At 69.7% G+C, this 27,532-nt stretch overlaps 6 protein-coding genes across 17 annotated transcripts in view; 3 read left to right on the top strand and 3 right to left on the bottom strand.

Moving 5' to 3' along the window:
* LBX2 (ladybird homeobox 2) overlaps positions 1–7,829 on the top strand; it is a 12,598-nt gene extending 4,769 nt beyond the window's left edge. The window contains exons 2-3 of the mRNA XM_041488143.1: positions 3,970–4,370; positions 7,444–7,829. Of these exons, the coding sequence (XP_041344077.1) occupies positions 3,970–4,370; positions 7,444–7,829 (787 nt within the window). The remainder of the gene's footprint in view (positions 1–3,969; positions 4,371–7,443) is intronic.
* Positions 7,830–8,548: 719 nt separating this feature from the next.
* On the bottom strand, positions 8,549–13,015 carry TTC31 (tetratricopeptide repeat domain 31). Of its 10 annotated transcripts, none has more exons than XM_041488139.1 (15): positions 12,875–13,015; positions 12,511–12,624; positions 12,142–12,401; positions 11,947–12,030; positions 11,709–11,777; positions 11,459–11,602; positions 11,153–11,381; positions 10,935–11,025; positions 10,713–10,854; positions 10,055–10,156; positions 9,899–9,971; positions 9,669–9,810; positions 9,514–9,588; positions 8,983–9,085; positions 8,549–8,875 (listed from the first exon to the last, which is right to left on the bottom strand). In XM_041488139.1, exons 2-15 carry the CDS (start codon positions 12,599–12,601, stop codon positions 8,759–8,761), a joined length of 1,722 nt encoding a protein of 573 aa, XP_041344073.1. In that variant the 5' UTR covers positions 12,602–12,624; positions 12,875–13,015; the 3' UTR covers positions 8,549–8,758. The 10 variants fall into 10 exon arrangements, 9 of the variants coding, with proteins under 9 accessions (XP_041344073.1, XP_041344074.1, XP_041344075.1 ...); XM_041488140.1 differs by having other exon boundaries at positions 12,547–12,624; XM_041488141.1 differs by having other exon boundaries at positions 12,571–12,624.
* A 44-nt stretch (positions 13,016–13,059) lies between these two features.
* Positions 13,060–18,213, top strand: CCDC142 (coiled-coil domain containing 142). 3 transcript variants are annotated; one of them, XM_041488128.1, is made up of 11 exons: positions 13,060–13,197; positions 13,441–13,537; positions 13,892–15,142; positions 15,228–15,314; positions 15,490–15,654; positions 15,722–15,876; positions 15,953–16,117; positions 16,209–16,323; positions 16,394–16,571; positions 17,158–17,359; positions 17,948–18,213. In XM_041488128.1, the coding sequence occupies exons 1-11, from the start codon at positions 13,150–13,152 to the stop codon at positions 18,197–18,199; spliced, it is 2,715 nt and encodes a 904-aa protein (XP_041344062.1). In that variant the 5' UTR covers positions 13,060–13,149; the 3' UTR covers positions 18,200–18,213. The 3 variants fall into 3 exon arrangements, with proteins under 3 accessions (XP_041344062.1, XP_041344063.1, XP_041344064.1); XM_041488129.1 differs by having other exon boundaries at positions 17,151–17,359; XM_041488130.1 differs by lacking the exons at positions 17,158–17,359; positions 17,948–18,213 and adding an exon at positions 16,645–17,110.
* A 137-nt stretch (positions 18,214–18,350) lies between these two features.
* On the top strand, positions 18,351–21,509 carry MOGS (mannosyl-oligosaccharide glucosidase). Its single transcript, XM_041488131.1, is given in 5 exon segments — positions 18,351–19,038; positions 19,131–19,342; positions 19,416–19,606; positions 19,708–19,943; positions 19,946–21,509. Coding segments are annotated over 5 exon segments (2,439 nt in total). The 5' UTR covers positions 18,351–18,683; the 3' UTR covers positions 21,391–21,509.
* A 136-nt stretch (positions 21,510–21,645) lies between these two features.
* WBP1 (WW domain binding protein 1) lies at positions 21,646–23,340 on the bottom strand. The gene is made up of 4 exons (XM_041488142.1): positions 23,191–23,340; positions 23,021–23,123; positions 22,659–22,820; positions 21,646–22,461 (listed from the first exon to the last, which is right to left on the bottom strand). The coding sequence occupies exons 1-4, from the start codon at positions 23,323–23,325 to the stop codon at positions 21,899–21,901; spliced, it is 963 nt and encodes a 320-aa protein (XP_041344076.1). The 5' UTR covers positions 23,326–23,340; the 3' UTR covers positions 21,646–21,898.
* Positions 23,341–23,880: 540 nt separating this feature from the next.
* INO80B (INO80 complex subunit B) lies at positions 23,881–27,174 on the bottom strand. Its single transcript, XM_041488201.1, is given in 6 exon segments — positions 23,881–24,806; positions 24,809–25,106; positions 26,224–26,438; positions 26,563–26,672; positions 26,799–26,976; positions 27,083–27,174. Coding segments are annotated over 6 exon segments (978 nt in total). The 5' UTR covers positions 27,129–27,174; the 3' UTR covers positions 23,881–24,675.
* Positions 27,175–27,532: the final 358 nt, after the last annotated feature.

Raw genomic sequence — 27,532 nt, 5'->3', positions numbered from 1 at the left:
CGTGGGGGGGGGGGGGGCCCCCCCCCCCCCCCCCCCGCCTCATTGGAGACCCCCTCCCGGTTATTCAGCGCCCCCGTGGCCGTGCCAAAGGCGGGGTCCCGCCCCCCTGCAGCCGCCCCAGCCCCCTCGCTGCTCAGGTGCCCCTGTCACCCCTCCGCGCTTTAATCCGGGGCTCGTTCATCTTGGGCGGGGGCCGGGCTGTCAACGCCCAGACGGGCCATTTCCGAGCCGAGTCCCCCGCGCTCAGCCCTAATTGAATCCTCATGGCCCCGCCGCCGCCCCGGCCCCGCCGCGGCACCCGCCACCGTCCCGCTGCCCGCGGCAGGTCTCCCGGGGTCCCGGTGCCACGGGGAGCCTGGGGGTGCCCCAAGCCGGGCACCGACCGGAGGCACTCGGAGCCCCCGCACCCTCTCCAGCCGCCCCATCCCGGTTGCTGCCCCGCGTCCCCCGGCACAGAGACCCCCGCTCGGTGGGCAGCGGGCCCGCGGCCCCGCTCCACGGCTCTGCCCCGCGTCGGGGTGGGGATCCCACGCCCCCCGTCCCCCCAAACCCCCAGATCAACTCTGGACGGACCCCGACCCCATGGGGGTCCCAGCGGGTCCCTCTGCTGGGGCAGGCTTCGGGGAGTCTCCCCCGTCCCGGCCGTGCCGTGCGGGGGTCAGGGGGCGTGGGCGGCCCAGAGCCCGGCGGGGGGGCAGCGGCGTTTGCTGCAGCCGGAGCCTTTGAAATGCAACCCCCCCGCTCCCGCCCACGGCCCATTTGGCTGGAGTTTGGCCCAGGCACAAATGGAGGCCCCGGAGCGAGCAGGGGATTGCGGGGGGGCGCGGCAGCTGGGGCCGGGGCTGGCGGGACCCGCTGACCCCGGCCCGTCCCTGGCACTGGCACTCGTGGCCCCGCGTGTGTGTGTGCGATCCTGCACACGCGTGTGGCGGCTCTGGATGTGAGCTGCTGTGTCCGTGAGCCCTGCACGCACACCTGGACACAGCTGCACACACCTGCACACGCCTCTGCACACCTGCACACAGCTGTGCCCGCACACACGGCTGCGAGGAGCCCGCTGGGGTGGTTGTGGCCACACAGACACACGGGTGTGGGAGCCGTGGAGGCGTGGGCAGGGCCCCGTGTGTCCCCAGCTCTGCGCTGTCCCCATGTCCATGTCCGTATCCCCATCCCCATCCCCATCCCATCCCATCCCATCCCATCCCATCCCATCCCATCCCATCCCATTCCCTCTCGCTCCCCCCGTGCCGTGGCTGTGCTCAGAGCCCCGGAGCGCGGGGGGTGATGCCGCTCCTGTTAATGAATCGATGATTTGCCAACAGCCCCAGGGAGGGATCCCCGTCTCCCCTGGCTCCCCCGACTCCCGACACATCCATCCCCATTCACCGGAGCCAGGTGTAATCCCATTATTCCCGGCTCCGCCGAGGTCCCAGCCCACCACAGGGTCAGGATTTATTGCCAGTAATTGCTGGGGTCCCGTCCCCCGGCGCGGGGGGGCTCCCGGCACCCCCCCGGCGCTGCCGCCGCTCCTTACACTTTAATTCCGCACCGAGCTGTTCCCTTATTAAAGGAAAATTCATTTGCCAGCGATTTCCATGTGCCGGGGCCGCGCGGGGCCGAGGCCCTAATCGCGTTACAGAGCGCTGCGGCGCAATATTGGGATGGAGCCGATAAATAATGGATCAGGGCGGCGCGGGGCGGGGGAGGCGCGTTCCGGGGGCGCCGCACCCCGAATTGTGTTACCCCCGGCGCTGCGCCGGCACCCCAGCACCCTGCTCCTGACACCCCTGGCATCCCAGCACCCTGCTCCTGACACCCCAGACCCCTGGCACCCTCAGTACCCCGCTCCTGACACCCCAGACCCCTGGCACCCCCAGCACCCCGCTCCCGGCTACGGCTGGGGGAATACCCGGAGCTGCCGGTGCTTGGAGCCACGGCAGCCCCCGAGATGGGGGATGCTGGGTGGGGGGACACGGCAGCAGCCCCAGCTCCAGCACGAACACCCCCACGGTGTCCCCTCATACGTGGATGCCACAACCCTGCTCACATGTGCACACTCGTGAACACACACACACACACACGCGTGTGCCCTGGTGCTGCTCACGGCGGGGATGGGGCCTGAGGGGCAGGGAGGTGGCTGGGACCCGAGGTCCCAGACCTCCAGGACACCCCCAGAGACCCCCAGGGACACCCCCGCGGTGGAGGAGTGGGACAAAGGCGGGGGCTGTCAGTGCCACACCGGGTGCGGTACCCTGGGGTGCCCTCAGCCCCACGCCGTGGACGTGCCCGTCACGGTCCCCTCGGGCCACGGGCCAGCGTCGGGCACTCCCCCGGCTCCGCAGGAAGCTCCCGTGTTCCTGCGAAACCCCCGAGGGCTCGTTTTGTTCCCACCCTGTGGCCTGCTTTGGGGTGAAAAGCGTTTCCCATCCTGTGTTCCCGGCAGCTGGAGCCAGCACTTCCCACTCCGGGGGGAAGCCAGAGGATTTGGGCAGGGTTGGGGGGGCTCAGCCCACCCCAGAAATGCCCCAGCGGCCGCCTCGAGACACGAGTGGGGGCTCGGGGAGGGAAGGAGGTGCCAGCACCGTGACCTGGGAGCGCCCCTGGGCGCAGGGATTCACCCCAACTGCTGAAGAGCAGGGTGGGGATAACGGGGGGGTGATGAGAGGGGGCGAGGGTGACACCCCATCCATCAGGGTGAGCAGCACTGCCGGGCTCCTGCAGATTCCCGGTGGGAGCGTTCCCACGTTCCCAGCCCGGCATTCCCGGCTGCCGAGATCCCGGAGGAGCCGGAGCGTTCCAGAGGGGTTCGCTCAGCGGCTGGGGGGCGGCCGCAGCTCCCACCAGCACAGGAGCACGGAATCACCCCCAGCAGCGATTTCCCTCTGCGTGCCTTAAAGCAATACTGAGACCGCGGCCTCCCCATGGGGCTGGGACCCCCGGGAAGGGCTGGGACTCCTGGCGAGGGCTGCGACCCCCATTCCCTGCTCACCGGGCGCCCAGGGCCCTGCGGCCGGCACGGCGGCCTCATTCCAGCGCTGCTGCTGGAAGGGACTGGGCTCACAGGGGTCCATCCGTGTGCGGGACCGCTGGCAGCTCCGGTGAGGGGTGGGAGTGGGGGTCCCAGCTCGGGATGGGCTCCATCCCCCGGTGAGAGCCGGCGGCACGTGCGGCCGCGGCGGCTCCGCCATCTCCCCGCGCCCTGCGGAGAGGACAAAAGCCGCGTGCGAGGAATCCGTGCAAACGCCGCCGTGCCCGGCACGCCGCCGTGCGAGGGGCCCCGTGTCCCTCTCCCAAACCGAGCCCCCTCCCCACCCCACCCCCTTCCATAATCCTGGCATCGGCGCTGCCGGATCCCCCTGCACCTGCTCCCCCAGGCCGGCTCCGTGTGCTCCCCGCGGCCCCCCCCGCATCGTCCGCAGGTTCATTACCGCCGTGACCCCCGTGACCCCGCCATGTCCCCGATCCCGGCGACAGATCCACGGGGACACCCGACGGGATTGAGGCTGGGGGGTACCGAATCGCCTCTCCGGAGGGGAGATCCGGCATCCCCCAGCCCCAAACCCGCCCGATAATCCGGACGCGGCGTCGCCAGCCAGGCCTCACCTGCGTGTGCGGCATCCCGGGATTTTTACGAGCGGCCGAAATCCCGGAGCTATTTGTACCGGGAAAGGGCAGCGGGAATGTGGAGGGGGGGGGGGGGGGGGGAGTATTTATGGCTCTGAAACCCAAAACCCACCCAAAAGGGCTTAATCACTCCCAGCCGCGGCCCCGATGCTTTTATGGGGCATTTTAGAGCAAAAGAGCCAATAAATTTTTGGGTGAGGGTAAGAGCCGCGGTGAGGATGAGGAGGGAGCAGAGGAGGAGGGGGGACCCACTGGGGTGGGTTAAAATGGGGGAGACAACCGGGGGGAGGCGCGGGGCTGCGCCCCGGTAGTGGCGGAGAGGGGTCGGTCCCCCCCCCTCTACAGGGGGGGCGTCCGTGGCTCCTCCTCCTCCTCCTCCCGGTATCCCGGGGCTTTAAGGCGGTGGAACGGGAATCGCGGGGCTGGGGGGGGGGGGGGGGAGGCGGCCGGTTCCCCCCCGCTGCCCGCCGCGGTCGGCGGCCACCGGCGGAGCCCCCTGGACCGGCTCCCGCCCCCCGCCAACACCACAAAACCGCTGACCCCCTTCGGCATCGAGGACATCCTTGGACGTCCCCGCGGCGGGAGCCCCCCCGGGACCGGGACCGGTCCCGCCGCCCCCCCCGCCCCGACAGGGCCCCGCGGAGGCGGCGGCGGCTGCGCCCCGGCCTCGCCGCTCTGGGCGCTGGAGGAACTCGCCAGTAAAACCTTCCAGGGGCTGGAGCTGGGAATGCTGCAGGCGGCCGGAGGTACCGGGGCCGGGGGGCTGCCGGGGCGGGGGGGCTCCGCCGGGAGTGCGGCGGGCACCGGGCACCAGGCACCGGGCACCGGGCAGGTGGCGGGGCTGGAGGGCGGCGGGGAGGCCAGGGACGCCCCTCGTCCCCCGTCCCGGGAAGTTTCCTCCTCGTCCCAGAGGGGCGAGCACGGCTGGGAGGCCCGAGAAGCCGCCGGTGCTCGGCCGGGACACCGGGGACAAGCGGCAGCCTCAGTCCGAAGGGACGGAGAAGTCCCGGTGTCAGACACCGGGAAACGGAGAGAGCCCCGGCCCCGGTGAGCCACCACAGGCACCGAAGCTCCGGGAGAACCGGCCGCGCCGGGGCCGGCAGCTTTACCGGGAGCCACGGGACCGGGCGGTGGATCGGCGCCGCCGAGTCGTGACCGTGACCGTGACCGAGCGCAGCGGCTGAGCGGCGGATCGGGCCCGCCGGCAACGGAAACCCGGTACCGGCCCCGAGCCTCAGCGGGGACGGCGGCTCCGTCCGGGGCTTGGCCTGCCGGAGCAGCCCGGTACCGGCGGGGTCCGGGGGCCGCTCACGGACGGGCACGAACCCGCCTCACATCTCACGGGCTCGGCCGAACCGGGAGGACGACCAGACAGCACGGACACCGACAGACAGCACGGCGCCTCCGGGAACGAAAAAATCCGTTCCTGGGTTGGAGAGACAGACACGGACGGACTGATCGTGTCTCCGGGATTAACGGAAAATCCCTCACACGGAGGGACACACGGACAGGCAAAGCACGGCGTCGCCGGGAATGAATAAAACCGTTACCGGGTCGGACAGACCGAAAAAGGCTCCGGTGATTAACGCAGAAAAATAATTACCGTCTCTTACTGAGACGGACAGCGAATCTCCATGATTAATGTGGGAAAAAAAAAATATTACCGGGACGGACAGACCGACAGTCACGGCAGAGCAGCGTGCCGGTAATTAACGGATTCGGTTGGGCACAACGCGACTCACGCCGGTAACGAAAAACCCTTCGGACAGACGGACACGGAGCGCTAGATCAGCCCTCCCGTGAGTAACCGAGCCTTCGTTACCGGCCGGACGGATGGACGAGGATGGAGCCACACTCCGGTAATTAACGGGGGCAAAAAAATCCCGAATTACGGAGAGGTGCTCCGGTAATTAAGGAACCCGCCACAGCGGGCAGACAGACGGACAGACAGAGCAGCGATCCTGTGATTAACGAATAAAGCAACCCGTTAACGGGCGGGCAGACGAACAGAACGGGCACGCCTCGGGCGCCCGGTTTTAAGGTAAAAACCCTCGTTATCTGACGGATGGACACGGCAAGGAACGAAATAAGTGAGCGAAAATATCCCATTACCGGGTGGACAGACGGACAGGAACGGGGGAGAAAAAATCATTTTTCCGGGACGGACAGACGGGCAAAAACTGGGCCGATCGGGGCTCCCGGAATTAACGTAAAAAGGTCCGTTATCGGACAGACAGATCGACAGAAAAAGAATCGGAAAAAAATATAACGAAATAAATCGTTACCGGGTGAACAGACGGACAAAAATCGGAAAGATAGCGGCTCCCGGGGCGGAGGTGAATTCCCGTTACCGGCCAGACGGAAGGACAGAAGCAGGACTAATAAAAATGAACGAAAATAATCTCGCTGCCGGCCGGACAAGCACGGGAGCGATCAGGGTTCCCGGAGCGGGGGTGAAGCTCCGGTACCGGCCGGACAGATGGACACGGCCGAGCGGGGATCTCGGAATTAACAGAACCCGGTGGCGAACCGGCCGCGGGTAACGGCGGAACGAGGCGGGACTGGCGGACAGATGGAGGTGCCGGTAACTCAGGTAAAACCTCGTTACCGGGACGGACCCACCGACACGGCCGGGACAGCCCCGGGCTTCCGTGATGAACGAAAACGCCTCTTCGCCGCGGCGGAAGGACGGACTGACTACGGAGCGATCGGGGTTCCCTGAGCCGCGGTAAATCCCCGTTACCGGCATGGACGGACGGACAGAAACGAGGCCGATCGGGGCTCCGAGAGCGGCGGTAAATCCCCGTTACTGGACTGACGGACGAACACGGCACGGATCGGGTTTTCGTGACCGCGGTAAAGCCGTGCTACCGGGACGGACCCACGGACTCTGCCGGGACCGGCCGGGGCTCCTCGACCTAGAGAGGAGCGGAGTCTGCGCTGCGAGAGACCCCGGGAACCACCGGTGTTACGGGGAAGCCGCGTTATCGGGAGGCGGCTCGGTGCCACCGGCAGCGGCGGGGCTGGAACGGACCGGGGGCCGGAGCGGGAAGGAGACCGGGACAGCGATCGGGATCCCGCCGGCGGCGTGCAGCCGTGCCCGGGGTGGCGATCCGCGTCTCGCCGGGGGTTCCCGGGGTCGCTAGGGGCAGCAGCGGCCGCACCGGAACCGGGAGAGGCAACGGGACCGAATCTGGGGACCAGCACGGCCGCGGGTCTCGTGGAATCGCAGAGGAGGATCCCGGTTCTCTGCCGAGGCTCCCGGCTTCGTTCCGGGCTCCCGGAGCAGCTGCCGGGGGGACACGGGTGTCTCAGCCCCGGTCCCAACGGGGTCCCATCGACACGAGCGCGGCCGCTGTAGAACGATGAGTCCCGGCCTCCGGCGCCGGCCGCGGTTCGGTTTGCTCGGTTCGGTTGGGCACGACTCGGTTCGGTACGGCTCGACTGCGTTCGGTTCGATGTGGGCCGGTCCGTCTCCGTTCGACCGGGAGACGGCGGGGCCGGTGCGGTTGCAGTTACCGGTGCCCTCAGGTCGTGCCAGGGCTGGGTCCCGGTGCGTGTACCGGTGTCTTTCTTTGACCTGACGCCGCTGTCCCCGCAGGTCGAGGCCCGCGGTGCTCGGCGGTGCCGGTGCCGGTACCCTGCCCCACAAGCCCTTCCCCGCCGGCATCCCGGTGCCGCTGCCCTTCCCGGGGCCGTTCCCGGTGCGATGCCCTGCCCCCGCAGGCGCTGCCCAGCCGGGCTGCCGGGGGCCGTTCCCGGGTGCGGGTCCCGGTGCTGCTCCCGGTTCTCCGTGCCCTAACCCCGCTGTCTCCGCAGGTCCGTCCCCGCCGGGCGCCCCGGGCCCGCGCCCTCCGTGCAGGAAGCGTCGCAAGTCCCGGACCGCGTTCACGGCGCAGCAGCTGCGGGAGCTGGAGCAGCGATTCCGGCGGCAGCGCTACCTCTCCCCGGTGGACCGGGACGCGCTGGCGGCGCGGCTGGCGCTCTCCGCCGCCCAGGTCATCACCTGGTTCCAGAACCGCCGCGCCAAGCTCAAGCGGGACCTGGAGGAGCTGCGGGCGGACGTGGCCTCGCTGCAAGCGCTGCCCCCCGCCGCCCTGCAGCAGCTGGCGGGGCTGCCCGAACCCCCGGGGGCTCCCGGTACCGGCACCGGGACAGCAGAGCCCGCCGAGCTCTCGGAGGAGGAGATCGACGTGGCGGACTGAGCCGAGCACGCTCGGCTCCGTTCGGAGCCGCCGGGACCGAGACTGCTCCGTTCGGATCCGCGCGGCTCCACTCGGCCCGGCTCGGCTGAGTTCGGATTCACTCGGGTCGGTTCGGGCCGGCTCCGTTCGGGTACACTCGGCACCGTTCGGGTGCGCTCGGCCCAGCGGCTCGGTTCCGAAAGGAGCCGAGCCCAGCCCCGCCCCCTCCCTGCACCCTTTTGAGGCTTTTTCTTTTTTTTTTTTTTTGTTCGTCTTTCCATTGTTTGGTTGTTTGTTCTTTTTTTAATTTTATTTTCTATCGGCCCCGGTGTAAATATTTGCAATAAAGGCAACACCTTAATATGGACCCCAGAGCTCTCCACTCCCCCATTTTTCCGGGCGAGCACCTCCCACCGCGGGCATTAATTTGTTTTAACCGGTGATTAATTACCGGCTGCGGCCGCCCCTGCCCCCCTCAATTTGCATATTAATCAAATTGTATTTGATCTCACGCCTGTCACACCCCCTCCCCCGAAGCTCCTGTCACCAACCAGTGACATTAAGGGGGGGTGGAGACCCCTCCTCGCTGTCCCCCGGGGCTGGAGTGACACAGAGGGGGACAGAGGGGGACACGGGGTGGACAGGGACACGGGGGACTGGAGCAGCGAGGCTCCAAAACTGTGAGAGAGAGAGAGATGGCAGAGAGGCTGAAGGACACCAGCCCAAAGGAAGGGCAGAGAGAAAAACAAATCTCAGCTTTATTAAAAATCCAAATTGCTACAAATCCCTGAGGGGCCACGGGAACAGCCCAGGCCCACCCCCTCAGCACGAGGGTGGGCACCCCCAAGGCAGGACGGGGAGACACTCCCACCCCTGGCAGTGGGGGACAAGGCACAGGCAGGTACAGGCAGGTGAGGGGGGGCTGCCAGGGGCCCCCCACCAGGGCAGGGTCAGCTGAGCAGCCCCCCGGGGGTGGCCTTGCCCTTGGCACGGGGCGCGGGGCACGGCGTGGCGTGGGCCGGGTGCTTGAGCTGCAGCAACAGCTTGCTGCCCTCCACGGTGGCACCCTGGGGACAGCAGGAGCTGGCACCAGGACAGGTCCCCTGTGGGGACAGGGTGTCCCAGGGCTATCTGAGGGGTGGAGGGGGGGGTCCCACAAGTCCCCCCAGCTGACCTGCATGGCCCTAAAGGCCTCCTCGGCATCAGCTTTCCCGCGGAAGTTGATGAAGGCACAGCGGCGCCCCGGGAGCAGCCGCACGGAGCAGATCTCCCCAAACCTGGGGGGCACAGACCCCCAAATGGGGGGGCAACAGTTAGAGACTCCTAAATGGGGAGGTGGAGGATTGGAGACCCCCAAACCTGGGGGGCACAGACCCCCAAAGGGGAGGGGCAACAGAGACTCCTAAATGGGGAGGTGGAGGATTGGAGACCCCCAAATATAGGGGGCACAGACCCCCAAAGTGGGGGGCAACAGAGACTCCTAAATGGGGAGGTGGAGGATTGGAGACCCCCAAACCTGGGGGTGCTGTGTGAGTCGGACACTACACCCCATGCATCCCCTGCAGGTCAAAAGCACCAGAGAACCAGGACAGGGACAGAGCTGGGCAGCCTGGGGGTCACCAGGGGGTGGCAGGGGCTCGGGGATCACCAGGGGGTGGCAGGGGCTCGGGGTCCTGGAGCAGGAGCAGTCCTGGGGGTCACTCACCGGCCAAAGGCACGACGCAGCACCTTCTCAGTGATGTGGGAGGTGACGTTGCCCACCCAGAGCGGGAAGCAGTCCCTGCCAAGAGCCATCCTGGTGTCATCAGAGCCAGCACTGTCCCTCTCTGAGCCCCCTCCCAGATCAGCAGACCCCCGTACCTGGCAGGGTGGCTCGGTGGCAGTGTTGGGCAGCCACTGGCCACAGCAGGTGCCCGTTCTGGGTCTTTTGTGGGGGTCCTGGCACTGCCTCCTGTCACGTTTTTGTCACCTGTGTCCTGGCAGCTCCTGGTCGTCCATCCTGCTGCCGAGGGGCCACAGGGGTTCAGCACCCACTGGGGACACAGGGACAGCCTCGGGGTCCCCCCAGCCCACCCACCCCTGTCCCTTACCAGGGAGAAACAGCGGCTCCTTAGCCTTGAGCAGGAAGGGGGACACGGGGACACCCCCGGGGCGGCTGCACTGCTGTGAGGGGACAGGGGTGAGGCGTGGGGGGCACAGCAGGACATGGGGCAGGGGCTAGGGGGTTGGGAAAGGGGGGGTCTCACCTGCAGCAGGGCCTGGCAGGCCTCCAGCTGCGTGGCTGCCTCAGCGTAGGCCGCATCCTGCAGCAGCAGCTCCTCGAAGGTGCGTGCGGCCTCGGCGTAGCGCTGGGGGCCAGAGGGCACCTGCAACCCCCTGCCTGGCCCCACAGGACCCCCAGAGCCCCCAGCCAGCCCGAATGGCACCTCAAAGCCTCCCTGACACGCCCCCAGCGCAGCCCTACCCCGCCCCACCAACACCCTGTGCCCTGCCCAGCCCTCCCAGCCCCAACTCACACCTCATGCAACCAGCCCCACCTCTCATCCACAGCACCCCACAGCCCCCAGCCAGACCCACTGGCACCCCTCAGCCCCCTGCCCAGCCCACCAGCACCCCAAAACTCCCAGTTTGTCTCCAACAACACTGAAACCCCCATACTCACTCCTAGAACCCAGCAGCCCCTCACCCAGCCATGCCACCCACCCTCCTGCAGTCCCCCCCAGACTCCAGCCCCCTGTACAGTCCCTGGAGCCCCCCCCAGGTACCTGAAGCCCCTTCAGGGCCTTGCCCTTGCGGAAGGATGATACTCACTATAACCCAGCACCCCTCACCCAGCCACGCCACCCACCCTCCTGCAGTCCCCCGCCCAGCCCCCTGTACAGTCCCTGGAGCCCCCCCAGGTACCTGAAGCCCCTTCAGGGCCTTGCCCTTGCGGAAGGAGCCCTTGGGCCAGCCCGGCTGCAGCGCCAGCGCCGCCTCCGCGTCCGCCAGCGCCTCCTCGTAGCGGCCCAGCTTCTCCAGGCAGTAGGAGCGGTTCCCCAGGAGCCTGAGGGCATGGGGGTGTCACTGAGGGCTGGCTCTCCCACCCCGGGACCCCTCAGCTCACCCCCAAGCCCCTGTGCTCACCGGTGTTCCCGGGGGTTCAGCTCCAGGGCGACGGTGAACGCCCAAACGGCCTCGGTGTGCTGGCCCATCTGGGCTGCCTCGATGCCGTGGCCTGGGGAGTGACACGGGGTGGGGAGTGAGGACACAGGGAGGGACAGTCCCCCCAGCACAGCCCCTCTGAGCTGGGGAGAAGCTCCCCAAAGCCCTTCCCTCGCCCCTCTGGGGGTGCCTGCACCGACCTGCAAGCGCCAGGCTCTGCTCTATGGTGCTGGGGCTGGGGGGCCTGGCCTGGGGGGGCTGGGGGGACACAGGTCTCTCCACAGGGTCCCCATTTCCCTTCTCGGGCACTTTCCTGCTTGGCTCCACGTTCTGTGTCCCGGGGGACGGCTCACTGCCCGGGGGGGGCAGCCTGACCCCCGCCTTCTCCCGTGCTTTGCAGACAAAAGTGCAGCTCAGGTCCAGCTCCTCCTGGGGAAGCAGGCAGGGATGGGATGGGCAGGCAGAGCCCTGGGACCCCCCACACCCGTGGGGAGACCACCCCTCACCTCTGCCACCGCTGTGTCCTCCGGGCCAGGCTCCCCCGAGGGGAGTGTGGAGTCCCCAGGGCATGGGGAGGGCTCTGGGCAGCATTCCTCATCCTCAGCACCATCTGAGGGGGGCCCAGTGCCTGCAGGGCCACTTGGGGGGCTCTGCAAGGAGGAGGAGGGGGTGAGGTGACAGGGCTAGGGGGTGTTGGCTGGGCCCCACCTCTGGGCACCCCTAGAACAGCATGAGCAGGCCGGACTGGTCACTCACTGGGTCAGTGTTCTCTTTGTTCTTCTGCTCTTGAACCAGTTTCTCCCGTTTCTTTCGGTCTTTTTGTTTCTGAGAAGGAAGAACATGAACCCACGAGCAGGTGTGAGGCAGAGAAATGCAGTCCCCCCAACCCCACCACCCCCAGCCCCCAGCTCAGGGACCCGCTGGCAGCACCCCAAGAACAGGCAGTGACCCCAATCCCAGGAGCTGGCAGTGACCCCTCCCAAAGCTCACCCACCTTCTTCTTCAGCTTCTTCTTCTCTGCCTTCCTCTTGGCCCGCTCCTCCTCTGCCACCAGCTCCTGTGCATTCCTCTCAGCTTCCTACAGGAGGGATGCCCGGAGTCAGGACAGCCCCGGGGCCAAGCCACGGGGCCCGCCGGTGATGCCAACCCGGACCGCCAGCCCCCGGGGGGCACCGGGGGCATTGCCCACCTCTGCCGTGAGCCAGGGCCGGCGGGGCGTGGGCAGCCGGTCCAGCCGCGCGTCCAGGGCGGTGGGAGGGGTCCGGGGCAGCTGCGGGGGCGGCTCCGAGCACAGGAAGGACTTGCGGAAGCCGCAGTAGCTGTAGGGAACGGCCCCCTCCGCCACGGGAACGTCCAAGAACTGCAAACCTTCCTCGAACTCGTACTCGTCGTAATCGTCGTTGCCATCGTCATCGTCGTCCCCCAGCCGGTAGTAATCCACCCTGGGGCCTGGCAGGAGAACGGGGTGTGTGAGGAGCAGTCCCAGGCTCCGGATCCCGGCAGCCCCCACCCCGTTCCCCGTCTCCTGGCAATTCCCGGTAGCCCCCGCCTCACTCACCGTCGTCCCAGAGCAAACACACCTCCCCCCCCTTACACTTAATCACTGTCTGCGAGGGACCTTGCGACGGCAGCTCGGCGAAGCTGGACATACGGTGCCGGGGGCAGAAGGGCGCTGTGGGAAGAGAAAACAGCCATGAGCCGGCGGAGGCGGAACCGAAAGCGGGCCCCGCTCTGGGCTCGCCGCCCGGCCCCGCCACGGCCCGTACCGCCGCTCCAGCCGGCGGGGCCGAGCGTGCAGCCCCAGGGGCAGGCAGCGGCGGCAGGCCCGAAGCCGCCCAGCCCGGGCCCGTCCCGCTCCCGCGTCCCGCCCGAGCCCCGCATCGCCGCCGCCGCCGCGCCTCAGGATTGCATCACCGGCCTACCGGAACAGCGTCACGGCGCCGGTTGAGGCCGCCCGGCCGCCATGCTGGGTGCGGGCAGGACGGCGGCCCGCAGGGCCCTGACGGAGCGGCACCGGCGCTCCACATCCTCTCCCGCCGCCCCCGCCTGCCCCAAGGCCGTGGGCTCGGCCGCCCCCCGCCGCTCGTCCCGCCCCGCACGCCGGGCCCCTCCTGGCGGCCAGCTTGGCCCAGCCCCCCGGATTAGCGAGGGCGCGGCCTAAGCCTCTTTGCTGCCGCCGCCCCCGGCATGGCCCGGCATGGACGCCGGCGGCGCTGAGCGGCGCGGCGGAGAGCTGTGCCTGCAGGTGAGGCCGCTCGGGGCGAGGGGGGGTTCGGACACATCTCACGGGGCAGCGGCGCGGCCGGGCCGGTANGGGGGCGGGGCGGGGGAGTGGCCAAACGTGGAGCGCTCAGGCCGGGGGCGTGGTCACAGCGGGAGTCAGCTGGGGGCGTGGTGTGGGCGTGGTCAGTGCGGTGATGGGCGGGGTCATGCGTGGCCCCGCCCTCCGCCCCGGCCCGGGGGTCCTGAGCCCCCTGCACCCCTCCAGGTGGGCGACGCCGGCCTGGGCGGCCTCATCCTGCTGCTGCTGACGGCCCGGCCGGGACCGGGCGATGGGGCTGCCCGCGGAGACCCCCCCGAGCCCGGTGAGACCCCCGGGGGCTGCGGGGACCACAAGGGGGTGTGGTGTTCTGGGGGGCTGCGGGGATCCTGCTGGGCTGCGTGGTTCTGGGGGGAGTGTGGAGGACCCTAATGGGGTCCAGGGTCTTTGGGGGGGCATTGATGGCATGTGGAAAGCTATGGGGACCCCAATGTGCTGTGGGGCCCTGGGGGACACGTGGGGAGCGTAACAGGGTCCCGGGGGTCTCAGGGTTAGGGTGGCGGTGGGACAGTGACGGGGCGATGGGGGTAGGTGCTGCCCCACAGCAAGGTTCTTCAAACTGGGGTTCCCCACCCTCCACCACGGTCCCTGCCCCATCCTGAGGGTCCCATGCCCCCAGGCGGGTCGCGGGGGCCCCTGGCACGCTCCTTGCAGCGGGCAGAGGCCATGCTGCGCAGCGTCACGCCGGGGCTGCGCCGCCTGCTGTCCCCGCGGTCGAGCCGGCGCGGCGACACCGACGAGGACGACGAGGACGAGGAAGATGAGGACGAAGCGGCGTCCATCGTGGTCCCGCTGGAGCAAAGCTTCCCGGGGCTGCGCCGCTGCCTCTGCGTCTGGGAGGACCCTCGCACCGAGACCTTCCTGGGGTACGTGCGGCCCCATCCCAGCGGCGCCGGCGACTTTTCCGGGGACGCCGTGCGGCAGCGCGTGGCGGAGCGCGGAGCGACCCTGCACGCGCTGCTGCAGCACCGCCACCAGCTCCGCCTGGCCCGCGACTTCACTCGACGCCTCAAGGCCTCCTCCGACTTCCTGCGGCGGCTGCAGGAGCCGCCGGGGCCCGGAGAGCGCGGCGAGGCGGCGCCGGCGCTGCGGGAGCTGTGCCTGGAGCTGCGGTGGGCGCTGCTGCTGCCCGTGCTGATGGCCGCGCGCCTGGCCGGGCGGCACGTCGAGGGACGGCTGCGGGAGCTCGGCCGCCGCGGTAGCCCTGCCCCGGCTTCTGAGTGCCTGGCTGACCTCTTCCAGGGGCTGGAGATCTACAACCGCGTGGTGCAGGGGCTGGCGGAGGAGCTGGGCCCCGAGGTGAAGGCCCCCGGTGCCTTCACGGTGGGTGGGGTGCTGCGGCTGCTGGCGGCCGAGCGGGGCCAGGCCGTGGCCCAGAGGCTCCGGCCGCTCCTGTGGCCCCAGAGTGGGGACATCAGGGATGGACACGTCTGCTGGGAGGACGTGGTGCTGCCGTGGCCACCGGGGCACGACACGGCTGAGACGGGCACGGGTGTGGACACAGAACCTTCCGGAACGGAGGCGCCATCGGCGCTGGCGGCTGAGCTGCAGGCGCTGTGCCAGGAGGACGAGGAGCTGATGGGACACGTTTTTGGGGCGCTGGTGGCCTCAGCTGACAGCCTGTGGCAGCCAGTGCTGTCAGAGAGCCCCGAGCCGCCGGGGCTGCGGCCGGGCAGTGCGGGTGGCTGGAAGGCCGTGCGGTGGCTGGACGCCGCCCGCGGCCCCGTGGCTGCCACCCTGAGTGCCCGCTACCGCCTGCTGCTCTGGGAGGTTGCGGGCACCGTGCTGGGGGACACCCCGGGCACCCCCCCTGCCACCCCCAGCGCCACCGTCACCGCGGCGTGGGAGCTGAGCCGTGCGCTCGCTGTGGGTACGTGGGGGTGCAGGGGGTACAGGGGGTGCGGGGCTCCCTCGGGGTGTCCCTGTCCCATCTGAGCCCCGCTGTGTCCCCACAGCCCGTGTGCCCGCTGAGTGCCGGGAGGAGCTGGGGCGGCTCTGCCTGCAGCTGCTGTGCAGGAGCATCCTCTGCAGCTGGGACACGGGTATGGGGGGCTGGGGGGGCACGGGGGGGTCCAGGGTGTGCTGCAGGGTGTGGGCTGTGGGGTACAAGGTGGATATGGGGTGAGGGAGTGGGGTATGCCATGAAGGGTTGGGAATGGGATGGGGTGTGGGGTGCGAGTGGGGGATGATGGGGCCTTCTGATTGTTTCTCCTCCAGATTTTACCCGTGCTCTGGGCTCAGGGCTGTCAGACAAGTGCTTGGAGGCCCCGGGGGGGTCTCCAGGGCCGGGGTGCAGCCGTACAGCCCAGCAGCTCCGATGCCTCTTCCCAGCCCTGGCGCTGGCCCTGCGCTGCCTGCGCCTGCTGCCCGCCCGCCCGCACGGTGAGAGGGGTCTGGGGTGGGGGGCAGGCTGCTCTGGGGATCCTCTCTGTGCTGACCCCACCCGCAGCCCCCCCCGGGGGTCTCTGCCTGCGGCTGCAGGTGCTGGGCCGCTGCCTGGCGGCGGTGGCGGCCGCCCACGCGTGGCTGACGGGCCGGGCCGGGCGGTACCTGGCGGCCTGGGCGCTGCCTCAGTTCCTGCTGCTCACCGAGGGAGACCTGCAGGTACGGGGGGCACGGCGGGCACGGGGGGCTGGGGGGACACAGCAGGGCTGGGCTCACTCCACCTGCTCCCCTGCAGGTGCTGAAGGCAGAGGCAGAGCAGCTGATGCTGCAGGTGAGCAGGACCTTCCCGGAGCCAGGGGACATTCCTGGGGACAGCCCCCCTGAGCCGCCCCCCAGCCCGGGATCCCTGTGGGAGCTCCAGCTGTGCCGGCAGATCCGCGACGCGGCCAACAGCATCCAGGTGTGGTGGCACTGCAGGAGGGTGGTCTGAGCACGAGGATGCCTGTGTCACCCCGTGTCACCCGTGTCATCCCGTGTCCCCTGTGTCCCAGCTGTTCTCCGGGGATGTGCTCTGGATGTTCTCCACCAGCTGCAAGCGGCTCTCGGCCGAGATCTTCGACCAGACGATGCCGCTGGGCCGGCACTGGCGGCTCGGGCCCCGCGCTGGTGGGTGTTGGGGCTGGGGGGCCAGGGGGGGATTTAGGGGCTCACTGAACCGGGTCCCTGTGTCCCCCAGAGCTGCCCAGCTCCCCCAGCGCCTACGCGGCGGCCGCGGTGCAGGCGGTGCTGGGGCAGGTGCTGCAGGGGGCCCAGGCCCTGCCCCACGATGCCCAGGTGCCCACCCTGGCACGGGTCACCACGGCCTTCCTGGAGGCCTGGATGGATCACATCCTGACCCGCCGGATCAAGTTCAGGTACTGGGGCAGTGCCAGGGGTCCCAGTGGTGTCCTGGAGGTCCCAGTGGCTGACCCGCCGGATCAAGTTCAGGTACTGGGGACGGGGGGCCACAGCCTGTGGGCAGTGCCAGGGGTCCCAGTGATGTCCTGGAGGTCCCAGTGGCAGTTTCAGAAGTCCTAGTGGCAGTGCCAGGGGTCCCTGTGGTGTCCTGAGGGTCCCAGTGGCGTCCTGGGGGTCCTAGTGGCAGTGCCAGGGGTCCCAGTGGGGTCCTGAGGGTCCCAGTGGCAGTTTCAGAAGTCATAGTGGAGTTCTGGGGGTCCCAGTGGCAATTCCAGGGGTCCCAGCAGTGTCCTGGGGGTCCCAGTGTCATCCTGGGGGTCCAGTGACAGGCCAGGGGTCCAGTGGCAGCTTGGGCTCGCACTGACGGTGTCCCAGTGGGGGTCCGAGGGGCTCTGGTGACAGTGCCAGACGTCCTGTGGGGGTCCCGCCGGTGGTGGGGGCGGGATCTCGGTGGCAGTCACGGCGCGCGGTGGCAGTGCCACGGGGTCCTGCTGGGGATGCCAGGGGTCCCGTGCCCACGCTGACCCCCGTGCCAGCCTGCAGGGTGCCCTGCAGCTGCGGCGGGACTTCGAGGCCGTGCGGGAGCTGGTGTGCTCGGAGAGCTCCGGGCTGGCCCCCGAGGCGCGGCAGGCGCTGCGGGCCCTCTGCGTCTTCCGGCACACGGACACGGCCGTGCGCTGCCTGCTGCAGCAGCCGGGGGGGCTGGGGGGAGCCCCCCGCCGCTGGGGCAGCCTCCGGCGCTGCTGTGAGAGAGGGGAGGGCTGGGAGGGGAGGGGAACGGGCTGGGGAATGGGGTGGGATGGGATGGGACGGGACGGGACGGGATGGGATGGGATGGGAGGGATGGATGGATAGATGGATGGGATGGGATGGATAGATGGATGGGATGGATAGATGGATGGGATGGGATGGATGAATGGGATGGAAGGGGAAGGGAGGGGAGGGGATGGGATTGGGATGGCGTTGGAGATGGGATGGGGTGGGATGGGATGAGGTGGAGTGGGATGGGATGGGATGGGATGGAGTGGGATGGGATGAGGTGGAGTGGAATTGGGATGGGGTGGGATGGGATGGGATGGATGGGATGGGATGAGGTGGAGTGGGATTGGGATGAAATAGGGTGGAGATGGGATGAGGTAGAGTGGGACTGGAATGGGGTGGAGATGGGATGAGACAGGGTGGGGTAGGGAGAATGGGACAAGGACCGATGGGGACAGGGAGAGGACGAGGATGCGGATGGGATTGGAATGGGGACAGGAACCCGCATCAGAAGCAGGATGTACCAACCAGCCTACCCATCCAACCTATCCCAAACCTATCCGTCCCTTCCCAGGCTCAGACGAAGGCGCCCACCCCCTGGAACCATCCATGGATCCTGTCCCTGGCCTGGACCCTCTGGAGGGGCTGGGCCCACTCCCGGGGACGCCCCCGCTGGCTCCCGAGGCCGATCTCCCGGCCCGGCCCGAGTCCCCGTTCCCGGGCAGCCAGCAGCAGTGGCTGTCCCTGCGGCTGCACCGAGCTCGCCGCTGGCGTGTGCCAGGGCTGCCGTGTGTCGGGAACAGCCCCGAGGGCTGACCTGGAATAAACCTGGAAACACCATGGCCGTGGCTGTGTCTGCGGGGGGGTATTGGGGTATGGGGGTCTGGCATCCCTGGGGTGTGATCCTGGGATTCCAACTGCTGGTGGGCAGGATCTAATTGGAATTTTTGTGGGGAGACCGGTGGGGCTTGGGTGTCCTGGGGGTGCAGGGTGGGATTCCCTCGGGATCCTGGGGACACTGCGGGTGCATAGTTGGGGCTCCAGAGTGATCCTAGGGAAGGCTGCGGGCCCTTTGGGTATCCCCGGAGAGGCTGGGGAGGAGATCAACGGGCATAAGGAGGAGCGAGGACTGTGTGGCAGTGCTGGCCGGGGACACCCTGCGGTGTCGCTGTCCCCTCGGGGCCGGTTTGGGCCGGGGGGTCCCTGGAGGACTGAGCCCGCGCGCGTTCCTCCCGCCCGCCAGGGAGCGCTCGCGGCCCCGGCCCCGCCGCAGCTGGCGCAGCACTGACGTCACCAGCGCGACTGCCCTGATGGCGGGCGAGCGGCGGCGGCGCGGCGGGGATGGACCCCGGGAACGGCCCCGGGAGCGGCTCCGCGACCCGAAACTGCGGCAACAGCAAAAGCCACCGCGAGGCTCCGGGCGGGGCCGGACGGCGCTGGCGCTTACAGCGGCGGCGGCAGCGCTGGCGCTGGCTCTGGCGGCGGCGGCTGCCGGATGGAAGCGGTGGAGCGAAGCCTCCCGCCTCGTCACCCCCCACCCCGCGCCCCCCGCCGTCCCCCCTGGCTCCACCGGGCCGCTCGCGTCGCCCACCTATTTCTGGGGCACGTACCGGCCTCACGTGTACTTCGGGATGAAGACGCGGAGCCCGCGCGCTGTCGTGACCGGTGAGGGGCGCGGGGGGCTCTGCCCCGCCCTGGGGCTCGCCCGGCCCCGCTCCCACCGCGAGGCCGCCCCTGACACCCCCCCGCCCCTCCAGGACTGATGTGGCTCCAACACGGCGGCAACTTGCGGCACACGAGCGAGCAGAACAACGGCGTGTCGCGATATGGGTGGCTGATGCACGACGGGGAGAATTTCGGAGTGCAGGAGATCCGCGATGAGGGGCTGCTGCTGAGAACCGAGTTCGTGAAGCAGCCGGGGGGAGACCATGGCGGCGACTGGAGCTGGCGGGTCACAGTGAAGACGGAGGTGAGGGGGCGAGAGTGGGAGAGGGGTTGGGATGCCGGGGAGCTTTTGTCATCCTCCTCTTCCTCCTCCCCAGGGCAAAGGCCCGGCCCCTCTCCTGTCCCTCTTCTTCTACGTGGCCACGGACGGGCAGGGGACGCTGCGGCCGGTGCTGGAGAACGGGACGCGGCTGGCGGCCGTGGCAGGGACGGCAGAGGAGCTCGGGGACTTCACTGTCACCTTCCTGCCCCCCACGGGGGAGGGCGGGGAGGGTCCCAAGTACGCCAGGTGAGCGTCTGGGCTGCGGCCCCCAAATCCACTGCGTCCCCTCCATCTGCCCCCATGTCCCCACCGTGTCCCCCATCCCTGACTCTCTTGTCCCCCCCCAGTTACAACTTCCTGGCCGCGGGGGTGCCGGGGCTGCACCGTCTCACCGACCTGGTCCGGCACAGCCTCCGCGAGAGCTCCGTGTTCTCCCCACCGGGCCGACCCCGCCGCCGCTTTTTCGGGGTGTCCAGCGCTGGGGGGCTGCCTGGGGAGCCCCCGCGGGGGCAGCTGCTGCTGCACCAGGTGACGCTGGAGCCGCCGGCCGCGCTGGAGGTGACGCTGGAGTCGGGCAGCGCGGCGGCGGCGCGGCGCGCGCGGCGCTGGCCCGGCACGCGGCCGCCTTCGAGCGGCGCTTCGAGGACACCTTCGGGCTGGGGGCGCGCGGGGTGTCCCTCCCGCAGCGTCGCTTCGCCCAGGCCGCGCTCAGCGAGATGCTGGGCGGCATCGGCTTCTTCCACGGCCGCTCCCTGCTGCGCTCGGAGCACCGGGAGGAGCCGGTGCCCGGCATGGAGTCCGTGCTGTTCACGGCCGTGCCCTCGCGCTCCTGCTTCCCGCGCGGCTTCCTGTGGGACGAGGGCTTCCACCTGCTGCTGCTGGCCCGCTGGGACCCCGCGCTGGCCCGCGACATCCTCGCCCACTGGCTCGACCTCCTGAACGCCGACGGCTGGATCCCGCGGGAGCAGATCCTGGGGGAGGAGGCGCGGTCCCGGGTGCCCCCCGAGTTCGTGCTGCAGCACAGCGAGACGGCGAACCCCCCGACGCTGCTGCTGGCGCTGGAGCGGCTGCTGCCCGACGCGCCCCTGCCCTACCTGCGCCGCCTCTCCCCGCGCCTCCGCGCCTGGTTCGAGTGGCTGAACCGCACCCAGGCCGGCCCCGAGCCCCTGACCTTCCGCTGGCGCGGCCGCGACCCCGACCCCGAGCGCTTCCTGAACCCCAAGACTCTGTCGTCGGGGCTGGACGATTACCCCCGCGCCTCCCACCCGTCCGCCCAGGAGCGGCACCTGGACCTGCGCTGCTGGATGGCGCTGGGCGCCCGCGTGCTGGCGGCGCTGGCCGAGCGCCTGGGCGAGCCCCCCGCGCCTTACCGCGACATGGCCGCCGCCCTGAGCGACAACGACCTGCTGGACCGCCTGCACTGGGCGCCCGAGCTGGGCGCCTTCGCCGATTTCGGCAATCACAGCGCGGCCGTGGCTCTGCGCTGGCACCGCCCGGCGCCCGTGCCCGGCGGGCCCCCGCCGGCCCCGCAGCTGCGGCGGGAGGTGCGGGAGGCGCCGCGGCCGCGGTTCGTGGGCGCTTTGGGCTACGTCAGCCTGTTCCCGCTGCTGCTGCAGCTGCTGCGGGCGGACTCCCCGCGGCTGCCGGCGCTGCTGGGCTCCATGCGCGGCGAGAAGCAGCTGTGGACGCCCTTCGGGCTGCGCTCGCTGGCCCGCGACAGCCCCATGTACCTGCGCCGCAACACCGAGCACGACCCGCCGTACTGGCGCGGCTCCGTCTGGGTCAACATCAACTTCCTGGCGCTGCGGGCGCTGCGCGGCTACGCGCGGGCGGCGGGGCCGCACCGGGAGCGCGCGGCGCAGCTCTACCGGGAGCTGCGCCTCAACCTCGTGGCCAACGTGTTCCGGCAGTACGAGGCCACCGGCTTCCTGTGGGAGCACTATCGGGACAGCGACGGCGCCGGGCAGGGTTGTCACCCCTTCGCCGGCTGGTCCGCGCTCGTTGTGCTGGCCATGGCCGAGGACTATTGATGTGGGGGGGTCTCTGTGCCCCCTGCCTGCCTGGCGTGCTCAGGGCCGGGGGAGGTGTTGGGGGGCTGTGCCAGAGCCCCCCTGCCTCCCCTGCAATAAACCTCCGTGAGCGTAGCCTCTCGCCACCCCGGTGTCACCTTTGCTGACCCCAGGTCACACTGGTGGCCCCTGTGCCACCGGGGGGGTTGTTTTGCCCCTTCCTGTGGAGTCGGGGGTCGCCACCCAGCCCAGTGCACCCACCACAAGGGTCCATGGTACTTCCACATCTCTTTAATGGTGAGAGAACGCGCCGGGACCACCCACGCCCACGGCCTCGGGCACCCCCTGGGCGATGGGCCCCCCCGGGCAGCAGCACCGGGATCACAGGGGGGGCCCCAGGAGCAGTTTGGAGGGGAGGGGGCTGCAGCAGGACCCCACCGCACTGCAAGGTGGGTGTCAGTCGGGGCGAGGAGCCCCCGGGGGCTCCGTGATGAGTCCAGACCCCAGCTGGGGGTCCTGTGGGGGGGGCTCAGACAGGCAGCACGGGTAAGCCGGGCCCCCCACCGCCCCCTGCTCCCCCATAGCCTTCAGGCTCACCCTCTTCCTCCTCTAGGCCCCGGCCCACCTCGATGCCCGAATCCCCCGTGAGCCGCCGGTGCCTCCCAAGGCACCCCCCTGGCACGGCTCTGCCCGCCCCGTCCTCGCCCCCCTCGGTGTCGGAGCAGGGGCGACCCTCGGCCTCGCACAGGTCCGGGGGCACTTGTTTAGGGGGGCCCCCGCGGGCCGGCGGCTCCTCGGGCAGGGGCAGGTCCCAGCTGGCACCGGTGCCGGTGCTGCTGGAGCCGTAGTCACGGCCGGTACTGCCACCCCCCGGCTCCGGGCCGGGCTCCGGGTCCGTCTCGTCGGTGCCCGGTGCCGAGAGCGAGGAGCTGCTGGGGGAGGAGGCGCAGGAGCAGCCGCAGGAGCAGGAGCTGCAGCCCCCGGAGGAGCCGGGGGACAGCGAGGGGCTCCCGGGGCTGTAGGGCGGCGGCGGCGTCCCGGGGCGCTGCGCCACCTCCTCGTACGCCGGGAGCTTGAAGGAGGCCAGCAGCCCTGGGAGGGGAGAGGCGGGGTCAGGGACACACCCGGGACACCGGGAAACGGCCCCCGAGAGGATGGGGATGGAGGGGAAGGGCACAGCTGGGGGAATGTGGGGCTGGGGGTCCCGATCGCCACCCCCCGTGGAAGGGGGCGGTGCTGCCAGGGGCTGGGATTGGGGGCACGGGGGGAATTCAGCAGCCCCGACTCACGGAGGTCCCCCGAGGAGGGCGGGTACTGGCAGGCACCGTGGTAGGCGATGAGGTTGATCTCACGCTGCCGCTGCTGCTGCTGCAGGCGCAGCTTGGCGCGGCGGTGCCGGAAGGCGCAGCAGCAGCTCAGCAGGATCAGGATGGTCCAGAGCAGCCAGAACCCTGCGGGAACGGGGCCGCGGAGCGGGCCGGTCACCGTCACACGGAACCCCCGCGGCCGCACCCCCAGAGCCCCCCAGAGCCCTCAGTGCCCCCAGCCCCGGCACAGCCCCTGACCTCCCGGAGTCCCGGCTGCTCCCGAGGCCACCGGCCCGCCCGGGATCCCCGCTCCCCTCCGTTCTCCCGGGATCCCCCGCACTCACACCACAGCTCGTAGTAGTAGGTGCAGCAGCCGCTCTCCCCGCAGCAGTGCCCGGTCTCGCACACGTAGGGCCGGTTGTTCACCCCCGGGCAGAACTCCCGGGCCTGCGGGCACGGCCGCACCGTCACCGCAGCCCCGCGCGCGGCCCCCCCGCCCCGGCCCGCCCGGTACCTGCGGGTGCTGCCGGCCCAGCAGCGCGGCCCAGGCCCCCTCGGCGCTCCCGGGCCGCTCCATGGCGCCGCCCGCCGCCGCCATCGCGGCCCCCGCGGCCGCCGCCGCCCGGGCCGGGGCCGTCGCCGCCGCCATCACGCCCGGCCCGAAATCCCGCCCCCGCGGCCACCGTCGGCCAATCAGCGGACGCTCCGCAGACGACAGCCAATCGGCGGCGGCGCCGCCGTCCGGCTCCAGCCAATCGCTCGCCGTCTGCCTGAGTCTCACGCCCAACAACAGAGACAAAGAAGCCGAGCCCCGCCCCCGCCGTGATTGGCGGCTGTAGTGTCCAACCGGAGGCAGAGCACCTCCCCCAGGCTCTGACTGACAGCGGCGCTCGCCAATGGCGACCCAGCTCCGACTTCGACGGAGGGCGCGGCCTCCCGGCCCGCCCCGGTGCGGGCACTCGGCACATCGCGGCCAATTGGCGAGCAGACAGCTCTTCAGCCGTCCGATTGGCAAAGCGTCTGACCAATCAGCGTCGCCGCTCTCCTCTGGGCATGGCCGCAGCCAATGGGCGCTGCCAGAGAGCGCCCCGCCCACCCGGGACAGACCATAACCCACCGGGGGGGGGGGGAAGGGGGGGTGGCCAGCGCTCCCGGGGGGTGCCGGGCTGTCTCCCACGCCAGCAGGCCACACACGGCTCCTTGAACAACAGCCTTTAATGAGCTCCGCCACACAGAACCCGCCTCAGGACCGCCCTCCCTCCCTGCCCGCGTCCCCAACACGCCGTGTCCATGCTGGAGAGCCTGCAGCCCTCTGGAGCTCCCCATCCCTGTGTCCACGAGGACCTGCAGCTCTCCTGTCCCTTGTGTCCACGTGGCGTGGCCGACGCTCTGTACCCACAGCAGACGGTTCGAAGCCCCCCTTGTTCTGCCTTCTGGCTCCGTGTGGAACACCTGGAGCTCCCCACAGCGGGAAAGCTGCGGGTTCCTCTTCCAGCCCCACGTGGATAAGCCAGGAACTCCACAGGGCCCGGTGATGCCTTTGTACCCACGGCACAGCCCCCCGGGGAGGGTCCGTAACCCCCGGGGAGGGTCCGTAACCCCATGGAGAAGATCTGCAGTCCCCCATGGAATGTCTGTAGCTTCCCAGGGAGGGTCTCTAGCCCCCCACAGAGGGTCCATAGACCCTGGGGAGGGTCTGCAGCCGCTGTAGATGGTCTGTACCCCCTGGGGAGGGTCCATAGTCCCCCACGGAGGGTCCTTAGCCAGCTGGGGAGGGTCTGCAGCCTCCCAGAGTGGTCTGTAGCCCCCAGGGAGGGTCCATAGCCCCTGTAGATGGTCCGTAGCCCCTGTAGATGGTCTGTAGCCCCCAGGGACGGTCCGTAGCCCCTCGGGGAGGGTCTGTAGCCCCTGTAGATGGTCTGTAGCCCCCAGGGAGGGTCTCTAGCCCCCAGGGACGGTCCGTAGCCCCCCGGTGAGGGTCCATCCCCCCCGAGCACCATCACCCCGCGCTCTGCAGCAGCTGCAGGTTGCGCTGGTAGCAGCCCAGGCTGCAGAGCGGCCGGCCGGTGCGGGCGCAGCTGTAGCGCCTGGCGTTGGTGCAGCCGGGCACGGCGCAGGGCCGGGCGGGCGCGGCAGCCCGGCGGGGAAGGACACGGTGACGCCGTCGGCGGCGCTGCGGTAGTGAACCACCGGGCAGGGCCGGGGGCGGGCGCGGCGCTCGCGCAGGGCCCTCACCTTGGCCTTGTGCGTGCGCGTCAGGCGCTCGATGGTCTGGTTCTTGCTCTCCTCGGCCTTGCGGGCCGCCTGCAGCCGCCGGCGCCGCGCCCGCTCCTCGCGCTTCTCCCGCATCTCCTCCGTCACCTCCTTGGCCTTGGCGCCCATGGGCAGCTGCAGCAGGGGCTGGCTCTGCTGCTTGTGCAGCAGCGCGCGCTGCGGGGGCACGGCGGGGGTCAGGGAGGGGCTGCGGGGACCCCCACGTCCAGCTCGGGGCTTCCTGCAGCTCTTCCAGGCCCCCTCAGTCATGCCCCAGAGGCTATGAGGCTCCTCAGCCCAGCTCCCCACTAGGTCTGGAGCTCCCTGGGCACCCCTAGCACCGTCCCCAGCCCCCCAGCCCTGCCCTGCAGCCCTTCCACATCCCCCCAGTCACACCCCAAGGGTTCCAGCTCAGCCCTGGGCTTCCTAGAGCCCTTCCAGATCCCCTCAGTCATGCTCCAGGGGTTATGAGGTTCCCCAGTCCCTCCTCAGCCCTGTTCCCTTCTGGGTCTGGAGCATCCTGAGCATCCCCAGCCCCCCTAGTCCCCCTCAGCCCTGCCCTGCAGCCCTTCCAGATCCCCTCAGTCATGCCCCAGAGGCTATGAGGCTCCTCAGCCCAGCTCCCCACTAGCTCTGGAGCTCCCTGGGCACCCCTAGCACCATCCCCAGCCCCCCAGCCCTGCCCTGCAGCCCCTCCAGATCCCCCAGTCGCTCCCCACGGGTTCCAGCTCAGCCCTGGGCTTCCTGAAGCCCTTCCAGATCCCCTCAGTCATGCTCCAGGGGTTATGAGGCTCCCCAGTACCCCACCAGCCCAGCTTCCTCCTGGGTCTGGAGCATCCTGAGCATCCCCAGCCCCTCCAGATGCCCCCCCAAGTCATGCCCCAGGACCCATGAGACTCCCCAGCCCCCTCTCAGCCTGGCTTCTTCCTGGTCTGGAGCATTCTGAGCATCCCCAGCCCTGCCCTGCAGCCCTTCCACATCCCCTCGGTCGCTCCCCAAGGGTTCCAGCTCAGCCCCACAGCAGTTCTGAGCTTCCTGCAGCCCTTCCACACCCCCCTAATCATGCCCCAGGGGTTATGAGGCTCCCCAGTCCCCCGTCAGCCCAGCTTCCTCCTGGGTCTGGAGCATCCTGAGCATCCTCAGCCCCCCCAGTCTCCCCCAGCCCTGCCCTGCAGCCCTTCCAGATCCCCTCAGTCATGCCCCAGGGGCTACGAGGCTCCCCAGTCCCCCCTCAGCCCAGCTCCCCTCTGTGTCTGGAGCTCCCTGAGCCCCCCCAGCCCCCCAGCCCCCTGACCTGCCGGGCTGTCAGGAGGGACTCATCCACCTCCCTCTTGATGTCACCGTTGTCATCGAGCTCCCCCCTCTCGAGGGCCGCCAGCCAGCGCCGCTCCTCCTCCTCCTCTTCCTCCTCCTCTTCCTCCTCCTCCTCCTCCCCCTCCTCACGGGGGGGGAAGCAGCTCTCGGGGTCCAGCTCGGGCAGTGGGGAGGGGGCCAGGTTGCTGTCCTCATCTATGGGAACAACCCCAGGGGTGGGGGTCACACCACCCCGAGGGCTCCAGGGCAGCCCCTCCCCACGCAGCCCTCGCTCTGAGCCCCCCATTTCCCCCCCTGCCCTGCCCAGAGCGCTGCTCACCCAGCCAGGCCCGGTACTGCTCGATGGGGACGCTGGGCTCCTCCTCGTCGCCTGCCAGCAGCGGGGACGGTGAGTGCGGCCCCTCGGGGACCACCGTGAACGTGGGGACACTGCAGGGGAACAGAGAGGAGTTTGGGGGGACGCACGGAACATGCCCGGCCCTGCCTCCCCCCTCCTCCTCCTCCTCCTCCTCCCCCATTTGGGTGCCCAGGATCTGCCCCCAGCTCCCTCCTCACCTCTTGGTGCCCAGGATCTGCCCTCCCAGCTTAATCCGGAGCCTCAGCCGGGGCTGCCGAGGGGGTTCGGGCCCCTGGGGCGGCCCCGCCTCGTGGTGGTGCCGTTTCTTGTGCTTTTTCTTGTGCTTCTTGTGTTTCTTCTTGTGGCCGCCATGGCCGCCCGCCTCGGCCTCCTGCCCTGTGAGGGGGAACACAGGGTCAGCGAGGGGTCCCTACGGGCTCTATCCCGCCGGGGAGCGATCCCGCAGCCCCCCCGGACCCTCCCCGGCCCCGCGCCCTCTCACCGTGACCGCCGGCCTCCATCCCGCCGCGCCGCCAGGCCCTGCGCATCCGCCCGCGGGGGACCCAATTCGGGTCGGACCCACTTCCGCCCAAACTCGCTTCCGCCCGGTCTGGTTCCCGCCCGCTATACGGGGCGGGTGACTCTACCGCCGCCATCTTTGATGTGGGCACATTGTGCAGCGTCCGGGCGGGAAACTGATGCCGCGGGTGCTTTTGGGCCGGCCGGGGCAGGTGTGAGAGCTCAGGTGAGCCACAAAAAAAAACTCCATCCAGCCCCAAAAAAATCTCTCCAGTGCCAGTGCCGGGGTGCCAGGATCGTGCCCAGGGAAGGATGAGGAGTTTTGACTTCATCAATCAACACAAATATCCCAAATATCCACACAAAACCCTCAAATACCCACTCAAATATCTCAAATATTCACACATACCCCTCAGATATTCACCCAAATGTC

Source organism: Pyrgilauda ruficollis, unplaced genomic scaffold (genome assembly GCF_017590135.1).
Source record: "Pyrgilauda ruficollis isolate IOZ18807 unplaced genomic scaffold, ASM1759013v1 scaffold88, whole genome shotgun sequence".
NCBI classification, from domain to species: Eukaryota; Metazoa; Chordata; class Aves; order Passeriformes; family Passeridae; genus Pyrgilauda; species Pyrgilauda ruficollis.
The sequence above is the reverse complement of the archived record's forward strand: the minus strand, read 5'-3'. Positions and strand labels throughout refer to the sequence as shown.